The sequence below is a fragment of the Melanerpes formicivorus genome, unplaced genomic scaffold (assembly GCF_026170545.1).
Source record: "Melanerpes formicivorus ecotype bairdi unplaced genomic scaffold, bMelFor1.0.p_v2 SCAF_72, whole genome shotgun sequence".
Taxonomy (NCBI): Eukaryota; Metazoa; Chordata; class Aves; order Piciformes; family Picidae; genus Melanerpes; species Melanerpes formicivorus.
Genome location: NW_027142424.1, coordinates 353,424 through 379,583, shown reverse-complemented (window position 1 = coordinate 379,583; position 26,160 = coordinate 353,424). Strand labels below are relative to the sequence as shown.

The window sequence follows — 26,160 nt, the reverse complement described above, 5'->3', positions numbered from 1 at the left end:
TGCACTGAACTGGCAGCACCTTCATTTACAGCTGGCAGATAACCCAGGCAATTAACTGTCACAAGATCCCCATGCAGCCTGGAAGGGTTGCAGGAACCAGCTCAGATGCACACATCAAGGTGGTGCTTCCATGAGCTGGAGCTTGAGAGGGTGCATTAAAATGCTTGTGATGGAAAACCACTTCTCAGCAGGCTTGCAGAGGTCAGGCCTTAAATTACTTGCAGAGGACCTCTCAAGCTCCTAATGTCATTTGTTGGGCTCTGCAGCCTATTAGAGGTAACATGAACCAGTAATTGTCAAATCTGAATGCAGCAGAGGCTGCTTTTTATTGATCAAGAGCAGATGAATCTGTGTCAGATCCCCAGGAGAGAAACAAAGTCAGATCCCTGCAGAGGAATGGGATGTTTGGGTGTGTTTGGGGATCATCTCAGCTTTGCTCTTTAACATCTTTATTGATGATCTGGATGAGGGCATTGAGTCCAGCATCAGTAAGTCTGCAGATGACACCAAGCTGGGGGCAGGAGTTGATCTGCTGGAGGGTAGAGAGGCTCTGCAGAGGGACCTGGACAGGCTGGACAGATGGGCAGAGTCCAAGGGCAGGAGATTGAACACATCCAGGTGCCAGGTTCTGCACATTGGCCACAGCAACCCCAGGCAGTGCTACAGGCTGGGGGCAGAGTGGCTGAGAGCAGCCAGGCAGAGAGGGACCTGGGGGTACTGGTTGAGAGTAGGCTGAACATGAGCCTGCAGTGTGCCCAGGCAGCCAAGAAGGCCAATGGCATCCTGGCCTGCATTAGGAACAGTGTGGCCAGCAGGAGCAGGGAGGTCATTCTGCCCTGTGCTCAGCACTGGTTAGGCCACACCTTGAGTCCTGTGTCCAGCTCTGGGCTCCTCAGTGTAGGAAAGATGTTGAGGTGCTGGAAGGTGTCCAGAGAAGGGCAAGCAAGCTGGGGAGGGGTCTGGAGCACAGCCCTGTGAGGAGAGGCTGAGGGAGCTGGGGTTGCTTAGCCTGCAGAAGAGGAGGCTCAGGGGTGACCTTCTTGCTGTCTACAACTCCCTGAAGGGAGGTTGTAGCCAGGTGGGGATTGGTCTCTTCTCCCAGGCAAGCAGCACCAGAACAAGAGGACACAGTCTCAAGCTGTGCCAGGGGAGGTTTAGACTCGAGGTGAGGAGAAAGTTTCACACAGAGAGAGTGATTGGCCATTGGAATGTGGTGCCCAGGGAGGTGGTGGAGTCCCCACCCCTGGAGGTGTTCAGGAGGAGACTTGACAGGGTGCTTGGTGCCATGGGTTAGTTGATTAGGTGGTGTTGGATGATAGGTTGCATGTGATGATCTTGAAGGTCTCTTCCAACCTGGTCTGGTCTGGTCTATCCTATCCTATCCTATCCTATCCTATCCTATCCTATCCTATCCTATCCTATCCTATCCTATCCTATCCTATCCTATCCTATCCTATCCTATCCTATCCTATCCTATCCTATCCTCAGCAGGTAGAGACTGGAATATGCTTAACACACCTCTGGGAGGTGAGAGAGGTTTATCATCCTCACTGCTGCTAAACCTTGCTGACTAGAGACAAACCCACAGATCCACCCAGCCTGTGATGTTCCCCAGGGGTGTTTGTGTCCTGCTTCACAAGGTGCTGTAGCAATCATCTCTCTCTCTCTTTTTTTTTCCCCCTCTCTTTCTTTCCAGGATTTTTGCTCTTCAAAGACTACTGCATGAATGAGATTGATGAGGCTGTCCCTCAGCTGAAGTTCTATGAAGAGGTAAGTGGCTGCTGGTGGGGGTCTTGGGGGTGGGGGGGGTAAGTGGGGCAGATGGACAAGGGTGCCTGTTCTTCTGAGCCCTCTCAGCTTCATAGTGGAAGCTCTTCACAATGAGAGTGGTGAAGTACTGCAAGTACTGAAGCCCCTTCCCCAGAGGCAAGGTCAAACTTGCTGGGGCCCCAAGCAGCCTGATCTAGTTGGGGATGCCCTTGCTGACTGCAGTGACCTCTGAGGTGACCCTTCCAACCTGGTGCATTCTGAGTGATTTTGTGGGGGGAATCCTCTGGATGGTTTGTTCCCAAGGGACAATATTCAGTGGAGTGGTGATAGCATCTCAAAGGGCCAAACCCATCATTTAAAGGCAGCTCAAGAGACTTCTCCAAACAGTGATATGTTTAATCAAGCAGCTAGTTGGGTTGAGCACTCTTGGTGTGCTGTGTGAGTGACCCAGGTGATCTGGGTTGTGTCCCTCTCTTAACTGAGCAAACACTTCAGATTTATCATTTGAAGGTTGGGTGAGGTTCAACAAGGCCAAGTGCTGCATCCTGCACTTGGGCCACAACAACCACCTGAAAGCTCCAGGCTGGGGGCAGAGTGGCTGGAAACTGCCTGGCAGAAAAGGACCTGGGGTGCTGGTTGACAGCAGCTGAAGATGAGCCAGGGGGTGCCCCAGGAGGCCATCAGCATCCTGGCTTGGATCAGGTGCTGCACAGGGGCAGGACCTTCCCCATCCCTCCTACCCTGGGAGCAGCTTTTGGGCTGAGGAACCAATCTCTCATCCCTCCATTCATTTAGTAAATATACAGATGACACCAAGCTGGGGGCAGGAGTTGATCTGCTGGAGGGTATAGAGGCTTTGCAGAGGGACCTGGACAGGCTGGACAGATGGGCAGAGTCCAAGGGCAGGAGATTGAACACATCCAAGTGCCAGGTGCTGCACATTGGCCACAGCAACCCCAGGCAGAGCTACAGGCTGGGGGCAGAGTGGCTGAGAGCAGCCAGGCAGAGAGGGACCTGGGGGTACTGGTTGAGAGTAGGCTGAACATGAGCCTGCAGTGTGCCCAGGCAGCCAAGAAGGCCAATGGCATCCTGGCCTGCATCAGGAACAGTGTGGCCAGCAGGAGCAGGGAGGTCATTCTGCCCCTGTGCTCAGCACTGGTTAGGCCACACCTTGAGTCTTGTGTCCAGTTCTGGGCTCCTCAGTGTAGGAAAGATGTTGAGGTGCTGGAAGGTGTCCAGAGAAGGGCAACAAAGCTGGGGAGGGGTCTGGAGCACAGCCCTGTGAGGAGAGGCTGAGGGAGCTGGGGTTGCTTAGCCTGGAGAAGAGGAGGCTCAGGGGAGACCTTCTTGCTGTCTACAACTGCCTGAAGGGAGGTTGTAGCCAGGTGGGGGTTGGTCTCTTCTCCCAGGCAGCCAGCACCAGAACAAGAGGACACAGTCTCAAGCTGTGCCAGGGGAAGTTTAAGCTGGAGGTGAGGAGAAAGTTCTTCCCAGCAAGAGAGATTGGCCATTGGAATGTGCTGCCCAGGGAGGTGGTGGAGTCACCATCATTGGAGGTGTTCAGGAGGAGACTTGATGGGGTGCTTGGTGCCATGGTTTAGTTGATTAGGTGGTGTTGGTTTGATTGATAGGTTGAACATGATGATCTTGAAGGCCTTTTCCAACCTGGTCTATTCTATTCTATCCTATCCTATCCTATCCTATCCTATCCTATCCTATCCTATCCTATCCTATCCTATCCTATCCTATCCTATCCTATCCTATCCTATCCTATTCCTTGTGATGTTTGTGTCACTCTCAATATAAGCTCTGCTCAATCCTCTGCTGGGGCTGGATTCAGCTCCCAACAGGCCCACATGCTGTCTGCTCCATGCTCTTCAGAGGTGCTGCCTTAGATGACCTTCTGGGTGTTACTCTGCAGCTGCTGGCTTAAAGCCTTTCTTGCTGGTGGACTAACAGCAGAGAAGAGCTTGGGCATGGGTTTGGAGATCAGTCCTTAGGGTACACCCAGTTCCTCCACTCACATGGATTTGCATCCACTCACATGGATTTGCACCCACTCAAGTGGATTTGCATCTTGATGGTTGCATCTTCTGCAGTACTCTCACAAGCTTTGTAAGAAGCAGGATGGTGAATTCACAGAATCCTAGAATGGGTTGGATTGGAAGGAACCTTAAAGCTCATCTAGTTCCAGCCCTCTGCCATGGACAGGGACACCTCCTACTACACCGGGTTGCTCAGGGGCTCATGCAAGCTGGCCTTGAACACCTCCAGGAAGGGGGCATCCACCACCTCCCTGGGCAGCCTATTCTCACCACCCTTACTGCATATTCATAGGTGTTTATAGACTCTTAGAATTGTTTGGGTTGGAAAAGCCCTCCCAGCTCACCCAGTCCAACCAGCAACCCAACCCCACCATGGCCATCAAACCATGGCCCCAAGTGCCCTGTCCACAGGTTTCTTGAGCCCCTCCAGGCATGGTGACTCCACCACCACCCTGGGCAGCTTCTGCCAGTGCCTGACCCCTCCTGCAGGAAAGAACATTTTTTCCCATCTCCAACCTAGCCCTCCCCTGGCACAATTTCAGGCCATTTCCTCTCAGTCTATCCCCTGATAGTAGGGAGAAGACTCCAACCCCCACCTCATCCCAACCTCCTTCCAGGGGGTTGTGGCGAGCAACGAAGTCTCTCCTCAGCCTCCCCTTCTCCTGCCTAAACAACCCCAGCTCCCTCAGCCCTTCCATTCCTTCAGAATGCAAGAAGGCTCTAGCAGGGTGGCTTGGGCTGGACTGATCTTCAGAGGTCCCTTCCAGGCCCCTCCATGCTGTGAGTCCAGGACATGAGGAGAACCTTCCTCCCTTCCAGCTCTCTTCTGGAGTGAAGCTATCGCTGTCGTCAGCAAATCGCAGGGGCACGTTGCAACAGATTGTTTAGCAAGATATTTTTAGCTGCCTCTTTTCTCTCTGAAACAATTTGGAGGTTGTATTTTTAGCTCATTAGGCAAGTGGTGCCTAAAAAGAATTGGGATGCTTCGTCACACACCTCCTGCAACCCCCCACCCCCACCCCCCTTCCCACCCCCATCAAAGCCGGCTGCGAGGGGTTGGTGGCGTTTCGCTTCTGTGACATCCCCGGCATTCAGAGCTCTCCTTTGTTGTTTTACATCTCTTGATTTCCTTTGCTGCATTCATGAGATGCAGAAACATCTGAGAAGATGGAAAGACCCCCCAAAAAAAATCAATCTCTGGCTGCAGAAGGGCTCCACACTCCAGGGATTTTGTGGTGCTGCAGCTCGAGTCACGATCCAGCGTTTACTGCCTGAGTGATTCATCCCCACAGTGCTTCCAGCAGAGAAAAAAGGGGAAGGGAGGGAGGGAGGGAGGGGGAAAAAAAAAAAAGGAAGAAAAGGGGAAGAAAAAATAAAAGAGCTTCTGGGTGGTTGGAAGCTGATGCATTCTGATTGCAGCTCCTGCAAAGAGACTTTTGGCAGACGCTTGGCTTAAGGTGAGCTGAAGTTTAGCAGGGAGGCAGGGAAATGCGTGGTGGCACGGCCCGTGATCCGCAGGTCAGGAGCGCTCCTGTGGGAGCTGCTGCTGGCAGGGATGTTTATAGCTGGTGACAGCCTGGGCTCTGCCTCTCCCTGCATTGTTTTGAGTGTGCTGCAGGGGTGTTCTGTTTGATGAAGATGGGAAACGTGAGGCTGAGGGGAGGCCTCGCCGCTCACCGCAGCTCCCTGAGAGGGAGGTGGCAGTGAGGTGTGAGTTGGTCTCTTCTCCCTAGTGTCAGGTGATAGAAAGAGAGGAAATGGCCTGAAGTTGTGCCAGGGGAGGGTGAGGTTGGTGATTAGGAAAAGATTTCTTTGCTGCAAGAGTGGTCAGGGCTTGGAAGAGGCTGCCCAGGGAGGTGGTGGAGTCCCCATCCCTGGAGGTGTTCAAGAAACCTGTGGCCATGGCCCTTCAGTCCATGGTTTGATGGCCATGGTGGGGTTGGGTTGCTGGTTGGACTGGGTGAGCTTGGAGGGCTTTTTCCAACCCAAACAATTCTATGATGCTATAAATATGCAGTGAGGGTGGGGAGACACTGGCCCAGGCTGCCCAGGGAGGTGGTGGATGCCCCCTTTCTGGAGGTGTTCAAGGCCAGCTTGCATGAGCCCTTGAGCAACCTGGTGTAGCAGGAGGTGTCCCTGCCCGTGACAGGAGGCTTGGAACAAGATGAGCTTTGACCCACACAGTTCAGTGATTCTATGAGAATTGCCCTGTGAGTGTCAGAGCTGTGTTCAGTGGGATCCCAGTGGAGATGTCTCAGCTCATCACCTGTGTGACGAGCAGCGTTGGGCAGCACAGCCAAAGGATGTTTCCCTGGCATGGGAGGAGAACCCTCAGCTTTTCAGGCTGAGGCACCCCAGAATATTTCCCAGATGGGGAACTTTGCCACCTGCTATTCTTTCCTCCAAACCTTTACAACATGAAGGGGCTTTGGTGACAAAGACTCTGTGAGGGCAGGTGGCAGATGCTGCCCTGTTGCCAGCGTGGCTGTGGGGGGTGTTCAGGAGACCCCTTTGGAAGGATTGAATTGGAGCAGAGCTTTGAGATCATTAACCCAGCACTAGCAAGTCTGCAGCTAAACCACAGCCCTCAACACCACATCTCCACAGCTCTGAAACCCCTCCAGGGTTGGGGACTCCACCACCTCCCTGGGCAGCCTGGGCCAGGCCTTGACAGCCCTGAAGGGGAAGCAATTGTTCCTCATGTCCAACCTAAGCCTCCCTCAGTGCAACTTGAGGCTGTTGCCTCTTGTCCTATCACTTGCTCCTTGGAAGAAGAGACCAACCCCCACCTGGCTCCAGCCTGCTTTCAGAGAGCTGAAGAGAGCAATGAGGTCTCCCCTCAGCCTCCTTTTCTCCAGACAATACAACCCCAGTTCCCTCAGCCTCTCCTCACCAGCCTTGTCCTCCAGACCCTTCCCCAGCTTGGTTGCCCTTCTCTGGACCCTCACCAGCCCTTCAGTGTCCTTCATGCAGTGAGGGGCCCAAACCTGAAGCCAGGGCTCAAGTATTCAGTAGTATTTGCTTTGGCTGTTGGAGGGAGGTGGTATAAAAGCACAGCTCTTGAAGGGCAGGAGCAAGTAAGACACCCTGATCTGCATCAGGCTCCTTCCTGCACTGCTAATTGTTCTGCAGCATTGCATTAATTAAAAAGTGCTGCTTTGGCAAAGATGTTTGGGATCATTTTAATTACAAATGGGTACCAAGGGGGAAGTAGTCACAGATGGCACATCCTGGTGGAACTGTTCCCTTCTCTTCGTCTGCAAACAAGAGGACTCCAGCTGGAAAAGCAGCCAGTGATGGTGTTCCACCTCCTGAGATGGATTGCTCTGGGCTTGTCACAGGGAGAGCTGTGCAGGACAGCTCAGCCTGTTAGAAGGGTGGAAGAAGGTTGCTGTGACAGGGGCAGAGCAGGTTTGCTCTGCACTTTGCAGGCTCCTCAGCACTCTGCTTTCTGTTAGCCCTGCTGGCAGGAGCAGCAGAGCCCAGCTCTTTGGGCCTGGAAGAACTATCAGGAACAGTGTGGCCAGGAGGAGCAGGGAAGTCATTGTGCCCTGTGCTCAGCACTGGTTAGGCCTCACCTTGAGTCCTGTGTCCAGTTCTGGGCCCTTCAGTTTAGGAAAGAGGCTGAGATGCTGGAAGGTGTCCAGAGAAGGGCAACAAAGCTGGGGAGGGGTCTGGAGCACAGCCCTGTGAGGAGAGGCTGAGGGAGCTGGGGTTGCTTAGCCTGGAGAAGAGGAGGCTCAGGGGAGACCTTCTTGCTCTCTCCAACTCCCTGAAGGGAGGTTGTAGCCAGGTGGGGGTTGGTCTCTTCTCCCAGGCAAGCAGCACCAGAACAAGAGGACGCAGTCTCAAGCTGTGCCAGGGGAGGTTCAGGCTGGAGGTGAGGAGAAAGTTCTTCCCAGCAAGAGAGATTGGCCATTGGAATGTGCTGCCCAGGGAGGTGGTGGAGTCCCCATCCCTGGAGGTGTTTAGGAAGAGCCTGGATGAGGCATTTAGTGCCATGGTTTAGTTGATTAGATGGTGTTGGGTGAGAGGTTGGACTGGATGATCTCAAAGGTCTCTTCCAACCTGGTCTGGTCTGGTCTGGTCTATTCTATTCTATTCTACTCTACTCTACTCTACTCTACTCTACTCTACTCTACTCTATATTCTATTCTATTCAAATGTGCTTTATGTTCTTGCTTGGACATCTGGATGTAAGGTGGTACAACCACCCTGGAGCTGGAGGTTCTAGCTGTGCTGGCAGCCCAGGGCTGTGTGAAATGTCAGCTCTTCTGCTGGCCCTTGGAGCTGGTCAAAGGGCTCGTGGTGGTGTGCTGAGGGGAGTCCTCAGCATTGCCTGAATTGATCTGAGGAGAGGTCAATGCTCTGGAGTGTTAGAGGAGCAAGGTCAGAGCTCCCATCTGTGAGCTGAGCAGGGGGGAAGTTCCCCAAGAACCAGAAATGTGCCCTTGTGGCCAAACAGGCCAGTGGTCTTCTGAGGTGCAGTAAGGTGAGCGTGGCCAGCAGGTCCAGGGAGCTTCTCCTCCTCCTCTGCGCTGCCCTGCGGAGGCCACAGCTGGAGTCCAAGATCCACTCCTGGGCCTCCCAGTTCAAGAGGGACAAGAAACTGCTGGAGAGTCCAGCAGAGGCTCCAAAGATGCTGTGGGGCCTGAAGCATGTCTGTGAGGCTGAAGGTCCTGGGGCTGTTGAGCCTGCAGAGGAGCAGCCCCAGAGGGGATCTGCTCAATGCTCAGCAAGAGCTAAAGCAGCTGTGGGGGGCAAGAGGCTGGGGCCAGGCTCCTGTTGGTGGTGCCCAGCGACAGGACGAGGGGCAGGGGGCACAAACTGGAACCCAGGAGGTTCCACCTGAACAGGAGGAGAAGCTTCTTGGGTGTGAGGGTGCTGGAGGCCTGGAGCAGGCTGCCCAGAGAGGTTGTGGAGCTGTTCTCTGGAGAGCTGCCAGATCCTCCTCTCTTGTGTTGCAGATAAAAGAATACGAGAAGCTGGACTCGGAGGAGGAGCGCCTGAGCCGCAGCAGGCAGATCTATGACACCTACATCATGAAGGAGCTGCTGTCCTGTTCTCATGTGAGTATCACCCACATGGCTGGGTGATCTCCAGAGGTCCCTTCCAACCCCTGCCCTTCTGTGGTTCTTGGCTCTGGAGTGCTCAGACATGCCCATCTGCCAGCTCCGGAGCCGTGTGGGGGGTTTTGTCCTACAGTTGCTAAAGAAGCATCACCAAACCCCTTTGTCTTCACCTCTCTCCTCCTCATCCTCCCTCCACCTCATCTCCTGCATTCCCACTCCAGAGTAACTGTCTTCCCCTGCACCGTTCTGCCTGTCTGACACCACCACAGCAGCTGTATTGCCTCCTGCTGAGGGCTGTGTGGTTTCCATCTGGTTGGAGGAGCAGCAGTGCTGGAGGTCTTCAATGAAATTTGTGCTTCCAAGTTTAAAATCTTCCTCTTTTTTCTCTCCCCTTCCCCACTCCCTTTTCTCTTTCTCCAAAGCCTTTCTCCAAACAAGCTGTAGATCATGTACAAAAGCATTTAGCCAAGAAACAAGTGCCAGCCAGCCTTTTTCAGGTGAGCTTCAGCTGTGTCTCCTTCCTGTGTCTGACAGTAAGTGACTCTCTGGATGTTGTTTTGGGAGGCAGAATAGTATCATAATATCAGTCAGGGTTGGAAGGGACCACAAGGATCATCTAGTTCCAACCCCCCTGCCATGGGCAGGGACACCCCACACTACATCAGGGTGGCCAGAGCCTCATCCAGCCTGCTCTTAACCACCTATGAATGATCCTGGTGCATAGATCCTTTGCTGGGGTAAAGCAATGCCTTTGTTAAGTCAACAATTGCAGATTGCTTCACAGAATCACTCTATCTGAAATGTTTGGTGAGCAGTTTTATCACAGCAAGCTAAGCCTTTGGTGTATGAATGGAGTGGTTGGGAAATTGAGGTCATTTTAAGCCCTTAGAGGATTGTAGAGCAAATCACTTTGCCACCAGGAAGCTGCATCCTGTCGTGGATGTGATGGAGTGGGTCCAAGAGGAGGCCATGAAGATGAAGGTTGGAGCACCTCTCCTGTTGAGGACAGGCTGAGGGAGTTGGGGGGGTGTTCAGCCTGGAGAAGAGGAGGCTCCAGGGAGACCTAATAGTGGCCAGCCAGTGCCTGGAGGGGGCTACAGGAGAGCTGGGGAGGGACTGTATACAAAGTCCCAGAGTGATAGGATGAGGGGCAATGGTTTGAAGCTGGAGAAGAGCAGATTTGGATTGGCTTTTAGGAGCAAGTTCTGCACCATGAGGGTGATGGCACACTGCAACAGGTTGCCCAGGGAGGTGGTTGAGGCCCCGTTGCTGGAGATAGTGGAATAGAATAGAGTGGAATAGAATAAACCAGGTTGGAAAAGACCTTCAAGATCATCCAGTCCAACCTCTCACCCAACACCACCTAATCAACTAAACCATGGCACCAAGCACCCTATCAAGTCTCCTCTTAAACACCTCCAGTGATAGTGACTCCACCACCTCCCTGGGCAGCACATTCCAATGGCCAATCTCTCTTGCTGGGAAGAACTTCTTCCTAACCTCCAGCAAAAAACCTCCCCTGGCACAGCTTGAGACTGTGTCCTCTTGTTCTGGTGCTGGGTGCCTGGGAGAAGAGACCAACCCCCACCTGGCTACAACCTCCCTTCAGGTAGTTGTAGAGAGCAATAAGGTAAATGCTCAGGGTCAGGCTCATTAAGGCTCTGAGCAACCTGATCTAGTGGAGGATGTCCCTGCTGACTGTAGGGGGGGGTTGGACTGGATGACCTTTGGAGGTCCCTTCCAACCCAATCCATTCTGTGACTGTTTTGCTGGACTTGTCCATAGGCAGTTGCTTCAACCCAGATTTCATACAGCCTCCCCCCCCCTGCAAAAAGGGGGAGCACTGAAGGTTTTCCAGCTCATGGACAACACTCTGTTTGACTTCAGGGCACCTCCTCAAGTTCCAAAAGCTAAAGGAAGCTTAAATCCTTCAAAGGAAACCAGTCTGATTGCTGTAGCTGTAGGGCCAGCAGGGAGCATAGGTGAGGGGGGTGGGATTGCTTCCCGTGTGCTGAAATAACCTACTGGTCTGCTTTTAACCCTTTGTAGCCATATATAGAAGAAATATGTGATAGTCTGAGAGGCAAGATATTCCAGAAGTTTATGGAAAGGTAAGAGCATGATCTGCTACCCAAAGCCTTCTGCCTTCTAGTGGGGCAGGCAGGCAGGGCCCTGAAGGCTTGCTGGAAAACGAGGTTGAAAAGGGTTCGTGGCCTTCCTTTCATGAATGCTCTGTGCCCAGGAAGCTCCTGGCTGTGAGTGGCTGTGGTGTGGATCATGATTCATGGCAGGAATGGTGAAGTTGATTAGTTTTTGTTCTTCTGTGGTCCTCAGAGCAGTTTGATCTCAAAGGTTGCAAACCCCGAAACTATGTTGTTGTGGGGTGCTTGCACGAGGAAGCAGCTCTGTGTGGGGATGGAATGGAGTGGAATGGAGTGGAGTGGAATGGAATGGAGTGGAATGGAGTGGAATGGAATGGAATAGAAATGGAATAGGAGTGGAATGGAATAGAAATGGAATAGGCATAGAAATGGAATAGGAATGGAAATGGAATAGGAATGGAAATTGAATGGAATGGAATAGAAGTGCCATATGAATGGAATGGAATGGAATGGAATGGAATGGAATGGAATGGAATGGAATGGAATGGAATAGAATAGAATAGAATAGAATAGAATAGAATAGAATAGAATAGAATAGACCAGACCAGACCAGGTTGGAAGAGACCTTTGAGATCATCAAGTCCAACCTATCACCCAACACCATCTAATAAACTAAACCATGGCACCAAGCACCCTATCAAGTCTCCTCCTAAACACCTCCAGGGATGGGGACTCCACCACCTCCCTGGGTAGCACATTCCAATGGCCAATCTCTCTTGCTGGGAAGAACTTCTTCCTAACATCCAGTCTGAACCTCCCCTGGCACAGCTTGAGACTGTGTCCCCTTGTTCTGGTGGAATGGAATGGAATGGAATGGAATGGAATGGAATGGAATGGAATGGAATGGAATGGAATGGAATGGAATGGAATGGAATGGAATGGAATGGAATGGAGTAGAGTAAAATGGAATGGAATAGGATAGATAGGATAGAGTAGAGTAAAATGGAATGGGATTGGATGGAATGGAATGGAATGGAATGGAATGGAATGGAATGGAATGGACCATGTTGGAAAAGACCTTTGAGATCATCCAGTCCAACCTATCACCCAACACCATCCAATCAACTAAACCATGGCACCAAGTGCCTCATCCAGGCTCTTCCTAAACACCTCCAGTGGTTTGGCTTTCTACCTGGACACCTTGAAATGAAGCAGAGAAGGCTGAATAAAGAGTAGAGGGCATGGCCTTAGTTCAGCAGAGCAGTCTTTCGTGGTGGTGTGCAGGGTCTGGCCCTCTCTCCCAGCCCAGCCATGGGTATCCAATGGTGTGTGTGTGTGTGGTGTCCTGCCAGGCAGACTGATGGAGCTGTGAGAATGCCTCCACACAAGCAGCATTTCTGAGCCTGCAAATAAATACTGAATTATTTATTGGGGAAATGAGAAGCTTTTGGTTTTTTTCTTGGTGGGGGTTGGGGGGGGGAGGAGAGGGGGGCAGCAGCTTGTGGTGTTATTGATGGCACTCCTATTTTGAGGTTTAAAGTGATCCTTGGAGTACACAGAGGTTGATTAACATAAATGGAGCTGCTTCTGTTTTCCCAGCATTATCTTGCCAATTATGTCATCTCACTGTTTGGTAGTTACAAACTTAGCTGCTTTTAAACATTTTAAAAAGCCATCTGAAGCAGAGCTGTGAGGCCATCCTAAGCACTTCAGACTGAGAGGGAGAAGGCTCTCTGCTGGCTTTGCCTTAACAAGGATGGAAAACCCCCAAGTGTGCAGGGCCCGGTGACTGTTTGGCCTGGTGGCAGTGAGGATCCAGCTGTTGGGGAGGAAGGCCATCACTAAATAACCACCACAGCCCACCCTAACCCCAAGCTGGGGTTGAGTTAAGCTTTCATTGAGTTTAAATCTCAGTGTCTTGGAGGTTTTCTCTAAGTGCTTTGCACAGTGGTCTCAGACAGCTTCTCCACTCCTTCCCTGCAGCGACAAGTTCACCAGATTCTGTCAATGGAAGAACGTAGAGCTAAATATCCATGTAAGTACCCCCAGGGGCCTGTGGGCTTGTCAGGAATGGAAGTGGGCAGTTGTTTTGAAGAGAGGTGGTGCTGAGGGATGTGGGTTAGCACCAGATTTGGGAGAGGTAGAAGGTGGTTGGACTGGATGATCTGAAAGGGCTCTCCCAAGCAAAGTGATTCGGCGAATTGTGCTCCTGAAGGACTTGCAGTCCCAAGGGTCTCATGCAGTCCTAAGAATCCCTTCCTGGATGTCCCTGCCTTGAGTTAATCATAGAAGCATTTGGGTTGGAAAAGCCCTCTAAGATCATCCAGTCCAACCAGCAACCCAACACCTCCATGGCCATCAAACCATGGCCCCAAGTGCCGTGGCCACAGGTTTCTTGATCACCTCCAGGGATGGGGACTCCACCACCTCCCTGGGCAGCCTTAAGGTAGTTGTAGACAGCAATAAGGTCACCCCTGAGCCTCCTCTTCTCCAGGCTAAGCAACCCCAGCTCCCTCAGCCTTTCCTCACAGGGCTGTGCTCCAGACCCCTCCCCAGCTTTGTTGCCCTTCTCTGGACACCTTCCAGCACCTCAAAATCTTTCCTAAACTGTCCAGTCCCAGAACTGGACACAGGACTCAAGGTGTGGCCTGACCAGTGCAGTGTACAGGGGCAGAATGACCTCCCTGCTCTTGCTGGCCACACTGTTCCTGATGCAGGCCAGGATGCCATTGGCCCTCCTGGCCGCCTGGGCACACTGCAGGCTCATGTTCAGCCTCTTGTCAACCAGCACCCCCATGTCCCTTTCTGCCTGGCTGCTCTCAGCCACTCTGCCCCCAGCCTGTAGCACTGCCTGGGGTTGCTGTGGCCAATGTGCAGAACCTGGCACTTGGATGTGTTCAATCTCCTGCCCTTGGACTCTGCCCATCTGCCCAGCCTGTCCAGGTCCCTCTGCAGAGCCTCTCTACTCTCCGGCAGATCAACTCCTGCCCCCAGCTTGGTGTCATCAGCCAATTTACTGATGACTGACTCAATGCCCTCATCCAGATCATCAATAAAGATATTAAAGAGCAAGGGGCCCAGCACTGATCCCTGGGGGACACCACTGGTGCCTGGCTGCCAGCTGGCTGTGGCACCATTCTCCACCACTCTCTGGGCTCAGCCTCCAGCCAGTTCCTAACCCAGCTCAGAGAGCTGCTGTCCAAGCCAGGGGCTGACAGCTTGGCCAGCAGTTTGCTGTGGGGGACAGTGTCAAAGGCCTTGCTGAAGTCCAGGTAGACCACATCCGCTCCAATTTGCCACTCCGATTCCAATGCTGTCCCCACCCCTCTCCACCTCAGCCTCTGCTTTGGTCCCTCTGCACTGCCTGGAGCCAGCAGCTTTGGCTGTCAGCTTTGTCCTCCTTGCTGCAGCTGGGGTGAAGAACGAGGCTGTCAGCCTTTGGCAGCAACAGCCTCATTCATCCTGTGGTGCTCAGGCTGTGGTGCTGGAGAGCACTTTGGGATGTAAACAAGAAGGGGCTCCTTTTTCCACAGCAGTCACTGCTGTGTGAGTTGCAGTGGCTTGAGTGTCTCAACTGAATCCATCACTGAGATGGTTGATAAGTCATAAACTTTTATTCTGGTTTGCTTTGGGGTTTTTTGGGGGGTTTCTTTTTGTGATGCTGATGAATCAAACCTGCTCTTGTTTTGTCCTCTTGCCTTTCCAGCTGACCATGAATGATTTTAGTGTACATAGAATAATAGGAAGAGGAGGATTTGGTGAAGTTTATGGCTGCAGGAAAGCAGACACTGGGAAAATGTGAGTACATCCAGCCTGGCTTTGGAGAGGGTACTGTAAGCTCTCAACCAGGAGAGCAATCTGTCTGGCAGCATCCTGGGAAGCAGCAGTGGTTTGCTGTGGAGCTCTTCCTAATGAAATGTTATCCCAGGAGGCTCTGCTTGCTGGATCATCTTTAAGCTTCGCTATTCGATCCCGCCGTGCCGTGGGGGCCTCAGCCTGGCTGAGCTCTCCAGCACATCCTTCACTGAAATGGGCTTGTCAGAGGGAATGGGAGCTGCATGTGTTGGAAATGAAGTGTGTGCTTAAAGGCTTGGCTGGAGCACAGCCATCTTCTCTGGAGGCTCTGGTGACCCATCTGAGCAGATGCCTCTGAAGGTTGCTCCCCTGGCGGCGGAGCTGGTGCTGATGTAGGGCTGGGGGATGGCAGAGGGAGGGGAGCTCAGTGCTGCTCACTTTGCAGGGGCAGGTTCTGGATGGGATATTCCAGCTGGGAATTCCATCCATTTCTGCTCTGATGAGCACAGTTCACTGAGGAAGGCAGTCATCCTTGCTCACACTGGGAAGGATCTGATTCCAGTGCTGAACTTTGGTTGAGTAGAGGTCTTGGTGTGACCTCCAAGATCAACCCTGATCTTGCCCTTCAGAGACTTCTCTTGATCCTACCATTCACACACTTCTGATCTCACCATTCTCACCCTTCTCCTGATCCTGCCACTCTCAGCCTTCTCCTGACCCTGCCATTCTCACCCTTCTCCATGTACAAACCCAAACACTTCATTTAGCTCGAGCAGGTATCCAGCCTGGAGAGGTAGCTCCCAGATTTCCCACTCATTTTCCTGCCTGAGTTTTAGCTCTGAGCCTTGGGACTGGCAAGAGAAGCAAAGGACAGTTTTGATCAGGTTGAAGTAGGATAGGATAGGATAGGATAGGATAGGATAGGATAGGATAGGATAGGATAGGATAGGATAGGATAGGATAGGATAAATCAGGTTGGAAAAGACCTTCAAGATCATTGAGTCCAACCTATCACCCAACACCATCTGATCACTCAGGTAGTGATAGGACTAGGGGGAATGGAATGAAGCTGGAGGTGGGGAGATTCAGGCTGGATGTGAGGAGGAGGTTCTTCCCCATGAGAGTGGTGAAACCCTGGAATGGGTTGTCCAGGGAGGTGGTCGAGGCCCCGTCCCTGGGGGTGTTTAAGAGCAGGCTGGCTGAGGCTCTGTCCAGCCTGATCTAGTGTGGGGTGTCCCTGCCCATGGCAGGGGGGTTGGAACTAGATGATCCTTGTGGTCCCTTCCAACCCTGAATGAAACTATGAAACTATGAAACTATCAACTAAACCCTGGCACCAAGTGCCTCATCCAGGCTCTTCCTAAACACCTCCAGGGATGGTGACTCCACCACCTCCCTGGGCAGCACATTCCAATGGCCAATCTCTCTGGAAAGAATTTCTTCCCAATATTCAGCCTAAACCTCCCCTGGCACAGCTTGAGACTGTGTCCTCATGTTCTGCTGCTGCTTACCTGGGAGAAGAGACCAACCCCCACCTGGCTACAACCTCCCTTCAGGGAGTTGCAGAGAGCAAGAAGGTCTCCCCTGAGCCTCCTCTTCTCCAGGCTAAGCAACCCCAGCTCCCTCAGCCTCTCCTCGCAGGGCTGTGCTCCAGACCCCTCCCCAGCTCTTGTCCTTCTCTGGACACCTTCAAGTCTCTCAATGTCCTTCTTAAATTGAGGAGCCCAGAACTGGACACAGGACTCAAGGTGTGGCCTGAGCAGTGCTGAGCACAGGGCAGAATGACCTCCCTGCTCCTGCTGGCCACACTCTTCCTGATGCAGGCCAGGATGCCATTGGCCTTCTTGGCTGCCTGGGCACACTGCAGGCTCATGTTCAAGCAGCTGTCCATCAGCACTCCCAGGTCCCTCTCTGCCTGGCTGCTCTCAGCCACTCTGCCCCCAGCCTGTAGCTCTGCATGGGGTTGCTGTGGCCAAAGTGCAGCACTCAGCACTTGGATTTGTTGAATGCCATCCTGTTGGACTCTGTCCATCTGTTCAGCCTGACAAGGTCCCTCTGTAGAGCCCTTCAACCCTCTAACAGATCAACTCCTTCTCCCAGCTTGGTGTCACCTGCAAACTTACTGGTGCTGGACTCAATCCCTTCCTCCAGATCATCAATGAAGATATTAAAGAGGTTGGGGCCCAGCACTGATCCCTGAGTCACACCCCTGGTGCCTGGCTGCCAGCTGGCTGTGGCACCATTCACCACCACTCTCTGGGCTCTGCCCTCCAGCCAGTTCCTAACCCAGGGCAGAGTGCTGCTGTGCAAGCCAGGGGCTGACAGCTTGGCCAGGGAATGTTAGGCTAACATTCATTCTCTTTTTTTTTTCCCCTTTCTCTCTTTCTTTGGTGCAGAGTTGTATTAATTTCTTGTAGTACAGATGGTAGAAGATTAAAACAAACAACCAACCCCCCAAAAAAAGAACCACACAAAGCTTTCTGGTGTCTATCTGACCCTTTGGGGGTTATTTTCTCTCCCTTTTCATTTGAGTGGAAAACAATATAGCTCCCTCAGACCCAGCATGTGTTCAAGCCAGCCCCTTCCTGGCAGAACTGAACCTGTTGGAATTAAATGAAACCAGAGCAGAGCCTCTTGTTATTCAATTCATAACTGCAAATCCTTGCTTGGAGCTATGGCAGAATGAGTGCTTGAGCTGCAATCTCTCCTCTCTAACTAGGGGGGTGCTTTGGGCACTGCATTTTGTTCAGACACATTGCTCTGCTCAGAGATTGCTGCTGGAAGTGGTTTCATGCCAGGAGGTCTGGGGGGGTTGGTTTGTTTATTGCCTTGTTCAGTGGTGTTAATGATGATGTTAGGGCTGGGTTGGAGGCTCTGTAGAGCTGGCTGCCAAGCCATGTGCTGTGGCTTTGAGAAGAAGAGGAGGGGATTTGCTTGGGTGCTTGCTTGTTCTGGTGCTTTTCCCCTGAACAGTTAATATTTGCAGGTATGCAATGAAATGTTTAGATAAGAAGAGAATCAAGATGAAGCAAGGAGAAACATTAGCCTTAAATGAAAGGATTATGCTGTCCCTTGTCAGCACAGGGGTGAGTACCACTGATTCCTTGGCCTTCCCTTTGGCTTGCTGTTGTTTTGCATCCACTATCAAGCCTTAAAGATAATCCCTGTGTGCAGTGGTGTGGCATGCAAGAAGATAAACCTTCCTCCCTTGGGAACCTTCCTCCCCTGGGAACCTTCTTCCCCTGGTCTCAAGGTGAGGCCTAACCAGTGCTGAGCAGAATGACCTCCCTGCTCCTGCTGGCCACACTGTTCCTGATGCAGGCCAGGATGCCACTGGCCTTTTTGGCCCCCTGGGCACACTGGAGGCTCATGTTCAGCCTACTATCAACCAGCACCCCCAGGTCCCTTTCTGCCTGGCCTCTCTCCAGCCACTCTGACCAGAACAGGCTGCCCAGGGAGGTGGTGGAGTCCCCATCCCTGGAGGTGTTCAAAGCTCCATCAGCTGTGGCACACTGGGACATGGCCTAGTGGTCATGGGAGAAGGTTGGACTTGATGATCTTGGAGGTCTTTTCCAGCCTCAGTGATTCTGTGATTCTGTAGCTTCTCATGGTGACATTTTGAGTCAGCACAGCTCAGAGGTTCAGCAGGCCCTGGGAGCTGCTTGGATCACCCTCATCCAAGCAAACAGGGGCTCTGCCTCACTTGGGGTCTCTGCTGCTTTATCTGGTTTGTCAGGGGCTGGTGGTGCAGCAGGGCTGGGCTGCTGCTGAGATGTGTGTTTCCTCTTGGGCTAGACACAAGCTCTGCCTTCTCCTCCTCCCCTGCAGATGTTGTCTGGAGGCTGGAGATGCACTTTGCAATTCTTAGAAGGTGGCACAGCAGGGAAAAAATCTTGAGCTTGCTGTTAAAGGAATAAAAACCCCAAATCTTCCTCTTCTGTAGCAGCCAAGGTTTACCCAGCAGCATTCAAACCCTGACATCACCAGGCTGTTGCTGCTGGTGGGCTGTATGAAAACAACCTCCCCCCAAAGGTGCTGCTTGTAGAGGGAAGTGGCTGTTTAGTGTTCTTCCTGGTGGGTTGCAAATCATGCCAGTGCTCTGCTGCAAGCCCAGGCCTGTGCCTCCCCTCTGCTGGGTCTCCTAGTTCTCTTGTGCTGGAAAAACAGGCAGCTGGGCTGCTTGGCTTGGCTGTCTTGGAGGGAGTTTGACTCAGGACTGGATGCAAGATGCTAAACGTGAGGCTGCTCTGCAGAGACTTCTCCAGCCTGAGCAGCCCCAACTCTCTCAGCCTGTCCCCACAGGAGAGGTTTTCCAGCCCTCTGATCATCTTCATGGCCTCTTCTGGAGCCATTCCATCAGCTCCATGTCCTTCTTGTGCAGGGGACACCAGAGCTGGGTGCAGGACTCCAGGCAGGGTCTCACCAGAGCAGAGGGGCAGAATCACCTCCCTTATACTGCTGGCCACACTTCTGTTACATCCCTGCAGATTCTTTATAGTCACTCTGTTGGTTTGGTTTTTTCCCCTTCCACATGATTTATTCCCAGAAATTTCCCTTTTTTTGGGCTCACTCCAAGATTGTTTGGATGTAAGGAGCTGCTCCCAAACTGTTCTTAACTCCCACGTTGTCGTCACGCTGTCGCTCACTTGCTTCAGAGCAGGAGTTGTGGCTGCAGCAAAATCACAGCTTCTTGGGCAAGCTGCTCTAAGCTTCACCTTCTAAAGGTGTCCAGAGGGCTGGAGCACCCCTCCTCCAAAGGCCAGGCTGAGAGAGTTGGGGTGGTTCAGCCTGGAGAAGAGAAGGCTCCCAGGGAGACCTCAGAGCTGCGTTTCAGTGTGGGAAGGGGACCTAGAGGAAGGCTGGGGAGGGACTGTCCAGAAGGGGCTGTGGGGATAGGATGAGAGGCAGTGGTTGGAAAGTGGAGCAGGGGAGATGTAGGTTGGACATTAGGAGGAAGCTCTTTGCAATGAGGGTGGAGAGACACTGAAACAGGTTGTCCAGGGCTGTGGTTGAAGCCCAATCCCTGGAGACATTGAAGATCAGCCTTGATGTGGCCCTGGGCAGCCTGCTCTGGGTGGAGATGTCCCTGCTGAGTGCAGGGGGGGTTGGACAAAGATGACCTTTGAGGATTCCTTCCAACCCAGTGGAGTCTGTGGCTGTGAATTCCACCACTGAGTCCTGCTGGGTGATTGGATTGCTCTGAGGTTTTAGGAAGCCTGCTTTGGGACACCCCTGAGTTAGGCAGTTGATTCAGAAAAGCAAGTTACTGGTCCTGCTGAAGGCTTTGTTCTGAGTTTAAGTGGCAGCTACAGTAATCTGCAGTTGGAAAGCAGCCTCCTAATTTCCAGGAGCACTTCATGTAGCAATGAGTTCTTTGGCCTGGATGTCTCTGCAGGCTGCCTCAGACAGGTTTGCACTTTACAGCAGGATCAGTCCTCATGGTGTGGGACACCTCCTGGATATTCCAGCTGAGTACAAAAAGCTTCAATTTCATGCTGATTTGTGGAAGGGTGAACTAACTTGAACCTTCCTCTTGAACTTCATCACCTGGAACCATTGAACGAGGCTCCAGGGAGGTCTTACAGCAGCCATCCACTGCCTGAAGGGGCTACAGGAAAGCCAGGAAGGGACTTTTTAACAAGGGCTTGCAGTGATAGGATGATTTGAGCTGGAAGAGGGGAGATTAAGAGGGGAGATAAGGAAGAAATTCTTTCCAGTGAGGGTGGTGAGACCCTGGAACAGGTTGCCCAGGGAGGTTGTGGATGCCCCCTGCCTGCAAATGTTCAAGGCCAGGCTGGATGGGGCCTTGAGCAACCTGGTCCAGTGGGAGGCGTCCCAGTCTCACAGTATCACTAAGGTTGGAAGAGACCTCGAGGATCATCCAGTCCAACCTATCAACACAGACCTCAAGACTAAACCATGGCACCAAGTGCCACATCCAATCCCCTCTTGAACACCCCCAGTGATGGTGACTCCACCACCTCCCTGGGCAGCACATCCCAATGACGAATGACTCGCTCAGTGAAGAACTTTCTCCTCACCTCGAGTCTAAACCTCCCCTGGTGCAGCTTGAGACTGTGTCCTCTTGTTCTGGTGCTGCTTGCCTGGGAGAAGAGACCAACCCCTTCCTGGCTACAACCTCCATTCAGGTAGTTGTAGAGGGCAATGAGGTCACCCCTGAGCCTCCTCTTCTCCAGGCTAAGCAACCCCAGCTCCCTCAGCCTCTCCTCACAGGGCTGTGCTCAAGGCCTCTCCCCAGCCTTGTTGCCCTTCTCTGGACATGTTTAAGTGTCTCAGTGTCCTTCTTAAACTGAGGGGCCCAGAACTGGACACAGGACTCAAGGTGTGGCCTAACCAATGCAGAGTACAGGGCACACTGACTTCCCTGCTCCTGCTGGCCACACTATTCCTAATGCAGGCCAGGATGCCATTGGCCCTCTTGTCCACCTGGGCACACTGCTGGCTCATATTCAGGTGGCTGTTAATCAGCACCCCCAGGTCCCTCTCTGCCTGGCTGCTCTCAGCCACTCTGCCCCCAGACTGTAGCTCTGCCTGGGGTTGTTGTGGCCAAAGTGCAGCCCCTGGCACTTGGACTTGTTGAATGCCATCCCATTGGACTCTGCCCATCTGCCCAATGGCAGAGGGGTTGGGACTGGATGATTTTTTTTAGGTCCTTTCCACCCCAAGCCATTCTCTGAATGCCTCAGTCCTGGCCAGGCACTGAGGGCTGTGTCACCATTCCCTCCCTTTCCTGCTCAGCGCGGCGGCACCGGGAGCTGGCTCCTGCGGCCTCCCCTCTGCCCAAGGCCACTGTGTTTTGCTGCTTCTAAATTGGGAAGGAAGGAAGTTCCTGTTAGAGATTTCCCAGAGCTTTCACTATCAACACTGCAACAGTTGACACATTGTTTAAGTCACGTTAGGTCACACTTGTGCTTCCTGCCTGGTGTCTTGGAGCAGAGGAGTGGTTAAGCTCTTCTTAGCTCATCATCCTGTTGGCCCCAGCACTATGGGCTCAGACTTCTCTCAGTGCCCAGCAACAGCACAAGGGGCAGTGGGCACAAACTGGAGCCCAGGAGGTTGCATTTGAACAGGAGGAGAAGTTTCTTTACTGTGCTGGAGGCCTGGAGCTGGCTGGCCAGAGAGGTTATGGAGTCTCCTTCTCTGGAGAGCTTCCAAACCCATCTGGCCATTGTGATGCTGGGCAAGCTGCTGTGGGTGCCCCTGCTTGAGCAGGGGAATTTGGGCTGGATGACCTCCAGAGGGAGGTCTCTTCTCACCCCCAGCATGCTGGGATTCTGTTTGTGGTTCTGTCCTCAGAAGGTACTGATGCTGCCTGCATTTTGCACCTTTGGCTCCTCACACCTCTTTCTATATCTGTATTGAAAAGAGAAGGCAAAATGGAAGGTCTCTGAAGGGTGAGTGAGTGACACATCAGAGTGTGGAGATGAATACACAGATTGCTTGAGAAAATGATTTTGAATGTTGGCAACTGGCACAGGAAATCTCTCCTCTGTATTTTTAGCTTCTCTGAGTGGTGCTTTGCTTCTTACCTGGGATGAACTCTCTGCTCCTTCCCTCCTAGGACTGTCCTTTTATAGTGTGTATGACCTATGCCTTCCACACCCCTGACAAGCTCTGCTTCATTCTGGACCTGATGAATGGTAAGCAAGGCTCATGCAGATGGTGATGGTATGACAGAGCTATTGGCAGCAGGGCTTGCTGAGATCACAAGGAGAAGGAGGGGGAAAATAACCGGAGGTGTGAAGCATCAGCCTGGGGATGGGGTGAAGTGATCTAAAGCAGGGGGTGTAGAGAACAGACTTTGGGGGGGGGGGGGGGGTGGAAATTACCTTCTAACATGAAGATATTTAAATGAAGATCTCAAAGGGCCTGTTTGGCTGGGAAGCTTGAGGAGATGATGGTCATGTGGAGCAGTGTAGGAGATCAGGGACACGGCGCTCAGCACAGGAATAAAAGGGCTGCTCCAAAGAGCTCTGCAAAGAACATTGATGGGGGAAGCATTCCTCAGAGGGAAGAAATTATACATGCAAGCCTTGGCATGACTCTGGTGAGCACAGAGAGGAGTGGGCAGAGCCAGCAGAGAGAAGATCCTGCTGTGCCCTTGTTTGCTGGGGATGCTCAGAGCTTGTGGGGGTTTGGCCTCGAACTCTGGCAGCGATCCTGCAGGGCCTGACGGTGCTGCAAGCTGGAGATCCAGCTGAGGTCTGGAGCTCCTCTTCTGTAAGTGAGGGAGGGGCTGGCTTTGGCCTGTTGCAAGTCAGGCTTCTCATTACAGTCCAGGTCAGGCTCATGTCACTGGTTGATTATTTTCAACCTGCAGTGTGGTCAGAAAGCTTTTCCTCGCACTGTTCCCAATTTGAGTGGGGATTCACTCACAGAGTGACACTCTGCTGGGTCTGTCCTTTCATTGGGAAAGAGGGAAAACATCCCCAACATGAATACTTGAAGATTATGGCCCAGGTGACCTTTCCCAACCCAAACTGGGCTGTTCTGTAGGCTCATTTCATCCAGAATCCTCTCTGCCTGACCGCATTTAACTTGCCTGCTGTGGAAGTCCTTTATGCATTAAGACTCAGTGGCTGGATTAGTCACTGCATCCAAAGGTCTATGAAGTCAATGTATTGTCAAAATGAAGTTTCAGGGGGATCAAATGTATTTATTAACATCCCTGGGGGGGAGGGAGTGGGTTTCTGCTTGCTGGCTCCACAGGTTCTAAGACCCTGCAAAAGCTGTGCTCTTCCCTCCCCCTCGCCTCTAAGGTCGTGCTGTGTCTGCTTGTGAGGCAAGGTTTGCCTCTTCTCTTTAATTACATCTCAGCTCTTGTAATTGTAGGAGGAGATTTGCACTACCACCTCTCCCAGCATGGAGTGTTTTCTGAGAAAGAAATGAGGTTTTATGCTACTGAGATCATCCTGGGCTTGGAACACATGCACAACCGCTTCGTGGTCTACAGGGACCTGAAGGTAACCTGGGGGGGCACCAAGTGGCTGCATCCACAGGGGGGCTGGAGAGAGGGCAACAAACTGAGAAGTGAGAGAATTGTCCTGCCTGCAACCTTGCCTTGGGAGGAAAGGAGATGATTTGGGAGGAAACTCAGTGGGGACTGAGTTTCTTGGGCAGCAGGTCATCAGTGGGGACTGAATTGGGCAGCAGGTCATCAGTGGGGTCTGAGCTTCTTGGGCAGCAGGTCATCAGTGGGGACTGAATTGGGCAGCAGGTCATCAGTGGGGACTGAGTTTCTTGGGCAGCAGGTCATCAGTGGGGACTGAGTTTCTTGGGCAGCAGGTCATCAGTGGGGTCTGAGTTTCTTGGCAACAAACTGAGAAGTGAGAGAATTGTCCTGCCTGCAACCTTGCCTTGGGAGGAAAGGAGATGATTTGGGAGGAAACTCAGTGGGGACTGAGCTTCTTGGGCAGCAGGTCATCAGTGGGGACTGAATTGGGCAGCAGGTCATCAGTGGGGACTGAGTTTCTTGGGCAGCAGGTCATCAGTGGGGTCTGAGTTTCTTGGCAACAAACTGAGAAGTGAGAGAATTGTCCTGCCTGCAACCTTGCCTTGGGAGGAAAGGAGATGATTTGGGAGGAAACTCAGTGGGGGCTGAGTTTCTTGGGCAGCAGGTCATCAGTGGGGACTGAATTGGGCAGCAGGTCATCAGTGGGGTCTGAGTTTTTTGGGCAGCAGGTCATCAGTGGGGTCTGAGCTTCTTGAGCAGCAGGTCATCAGTGGGGACTGAATTGGGCAGCAGGTCATCAGTGGGGACTGAGTTTCTTGGGCAGCAGATCATCAGTGGGGTCTGAGTTTCTTGGCAACAAACTGAGAAGTGAGAGAATTGTCCTACCTGCAACCTTGCCTTGGGAGGAAAGGAGATGATTTGTTAGAAGGGGTAGAAGGGCTCTGCAGAGGGACCTTGCCAGGCTGGACAGGTGGGCAGAGTCCAACAGGATGGCATTCAACAAGTCCAAGTACCAGGTGCTGCACTTTGGCCACAGCAACCCCAGGCAGTGCTACAGGCTGGAGACAGAGTGGCAGTAGAGCAGCCAGGCAGAAAGGGACCTGGGGGTAATGGTTGATAGTAGGCTGAACATGAGCCAGCAGTGTGCCCAGGGGGCCAAGAAGGCCAATGGCATCCTGAAGAGACCAACCCCCACCTGACTACAACCTCCCTTCAGGGAGCTGGAGAGAGCAAGAAGGTCTCCCCGAGCCTCCTCTTCTCCAGGCTAAGCAACCCCAGCTCCCACAGCCTCTCCTCACAGGGCTGTGCTCCAGACCCCTCCCCAGCTTTCTTGCCCTTCTCTGGACACCTTCCAGCAAGTCAAGAATGTGTAGGTCTGGCAGCTGAGCACTACCAAGCAGTGACCTTTATGTCTCTTGTGTATTTCTAGCCTGCAAATATCTTGCTGGATGAACATGGGCACGTGAGGATATCAGACCTTGGGCTGGCTTGTGATTTCTCCAAGAAGAAGCCACATGCCAGTGTGTAAGTATGAAGGGTGGGAGCTTTGCTGCAACAAACAGAAGCCCTAGTTGTGTCTTGTTCTTTCACCTTTGCCTAAGGGGAGAAAACATCAGCTGTGTGGCACAGCCCAGGGCTAAGCTGGGCACTCTCCTCAAGTGTTTCAGTCTCCTCTCTCTTCTCCTGCATGGTTGTGGCAGCTGATGTGTAGGCATGGGCTGGAAGATGACACATTATTGGGAGATGATTCACTCTTCAGGGAAGAGCCTTGACTGAGCTAAAATACCAGATTGTTTGAATTGTCCTTAATGGATAATTGAATATTCCAAACCTGACTCAGAATCAGCATTTATTGTGTCTTTGTGGAGCTCTGTAGACCTGGAGGTAAACTCTGTTCCTTCCTCTGCCTTTGGGCAGCAGGTCATCAGTGGGGACTGAGTTTCTTGGGCAGCAGGTCATCAGTAGGGACTGAAATGGGCAGCAGGTCATCAGTGGGGTTTGAGCTTCTTGGGCAGCAGGTCATCAGTGGGGACTGAGTTTCTTGGGCAGCAGGTCATCAGTGGGGTCTGAGTTTCTTGGGCAGCAGGCCATCAGTGGGGACTGAGTTTCTTGGGCAGCAGGTCATCAGTGGGGTCTGAGTTTCTTGGGCAGCAGGTCATCAGTGGGGTCTGAGTTTCTTGGGCAGCAGGTCATCAGTGGGGTCTGAGCTTCTTGGGCAGCAGGTCATCAGTGGGGTCTGAGTTTCTTGGGCAGCAGGTCGTCAGTGGTGACTGAGCTTCTTGGGCAGCAGGTCATCAGTGGGGACTGAGTTTCTTGGGCAGCAGGTCATCAGTGAGGACTGAATTTCTTGGGCAGCAGGCCATCAGTGGGGACTGAGTTTCTTGGGCAGCAGGTCATCAGTG

The 26,160-nt window shown here is 52.5% G+C and overlaps 1 protein-coding gene across 2 annotated transcripts in view; it reads left to right on the top strand.

Annotated features, from left to right (window-relative positions):
• GRK3 (G protein-coupled receptor kinase 3) overlaps positions 1-26,160 on the top strand; it is a 96,967-nt gene that overhangs the window by 55,485 nt on the left and 15,322 nt on the right. For both annotated transcript variants that reach the window (XM_068163285.1, XM_068163286.1), the window contains exons 3-12: positions 1,697-1,770; positions 8,783-8,884; positions 9,310-9,384; positions 10,937-10,998; positions 12,973-13,024; positions 14,696-14,787; positions 17,771-17,870; positions 22,367-22,445; positions 23,638-23,768; positions 25,188-25,282. In XM_068163285.1, coding sequence (XP_068019386.1) covers positions 1,697-1,770; positions 8,783-8,884; positions 9,310-9,384; positions 10,937-10,998; positions 12,973-13,024; positions 14,696-14,787; positions 17,771-17,870; positions 22,367-22,445; positions 23,638-23,768; positions 25,188-25,282 — 862 coding nt within the window. The remainder of the gene's footprint in view (positions 1-1,696; positions 1,771-8,782; positions 8,885-9,309; positions 9,385-10,936; positions 10,999-12,972; positions 13,025-14,695; positions 14,788-17,770; positions 17,871-22,366; positions 22,446-23,637; positions 23,769-25,187; positions 25,283-26,160) is intronic.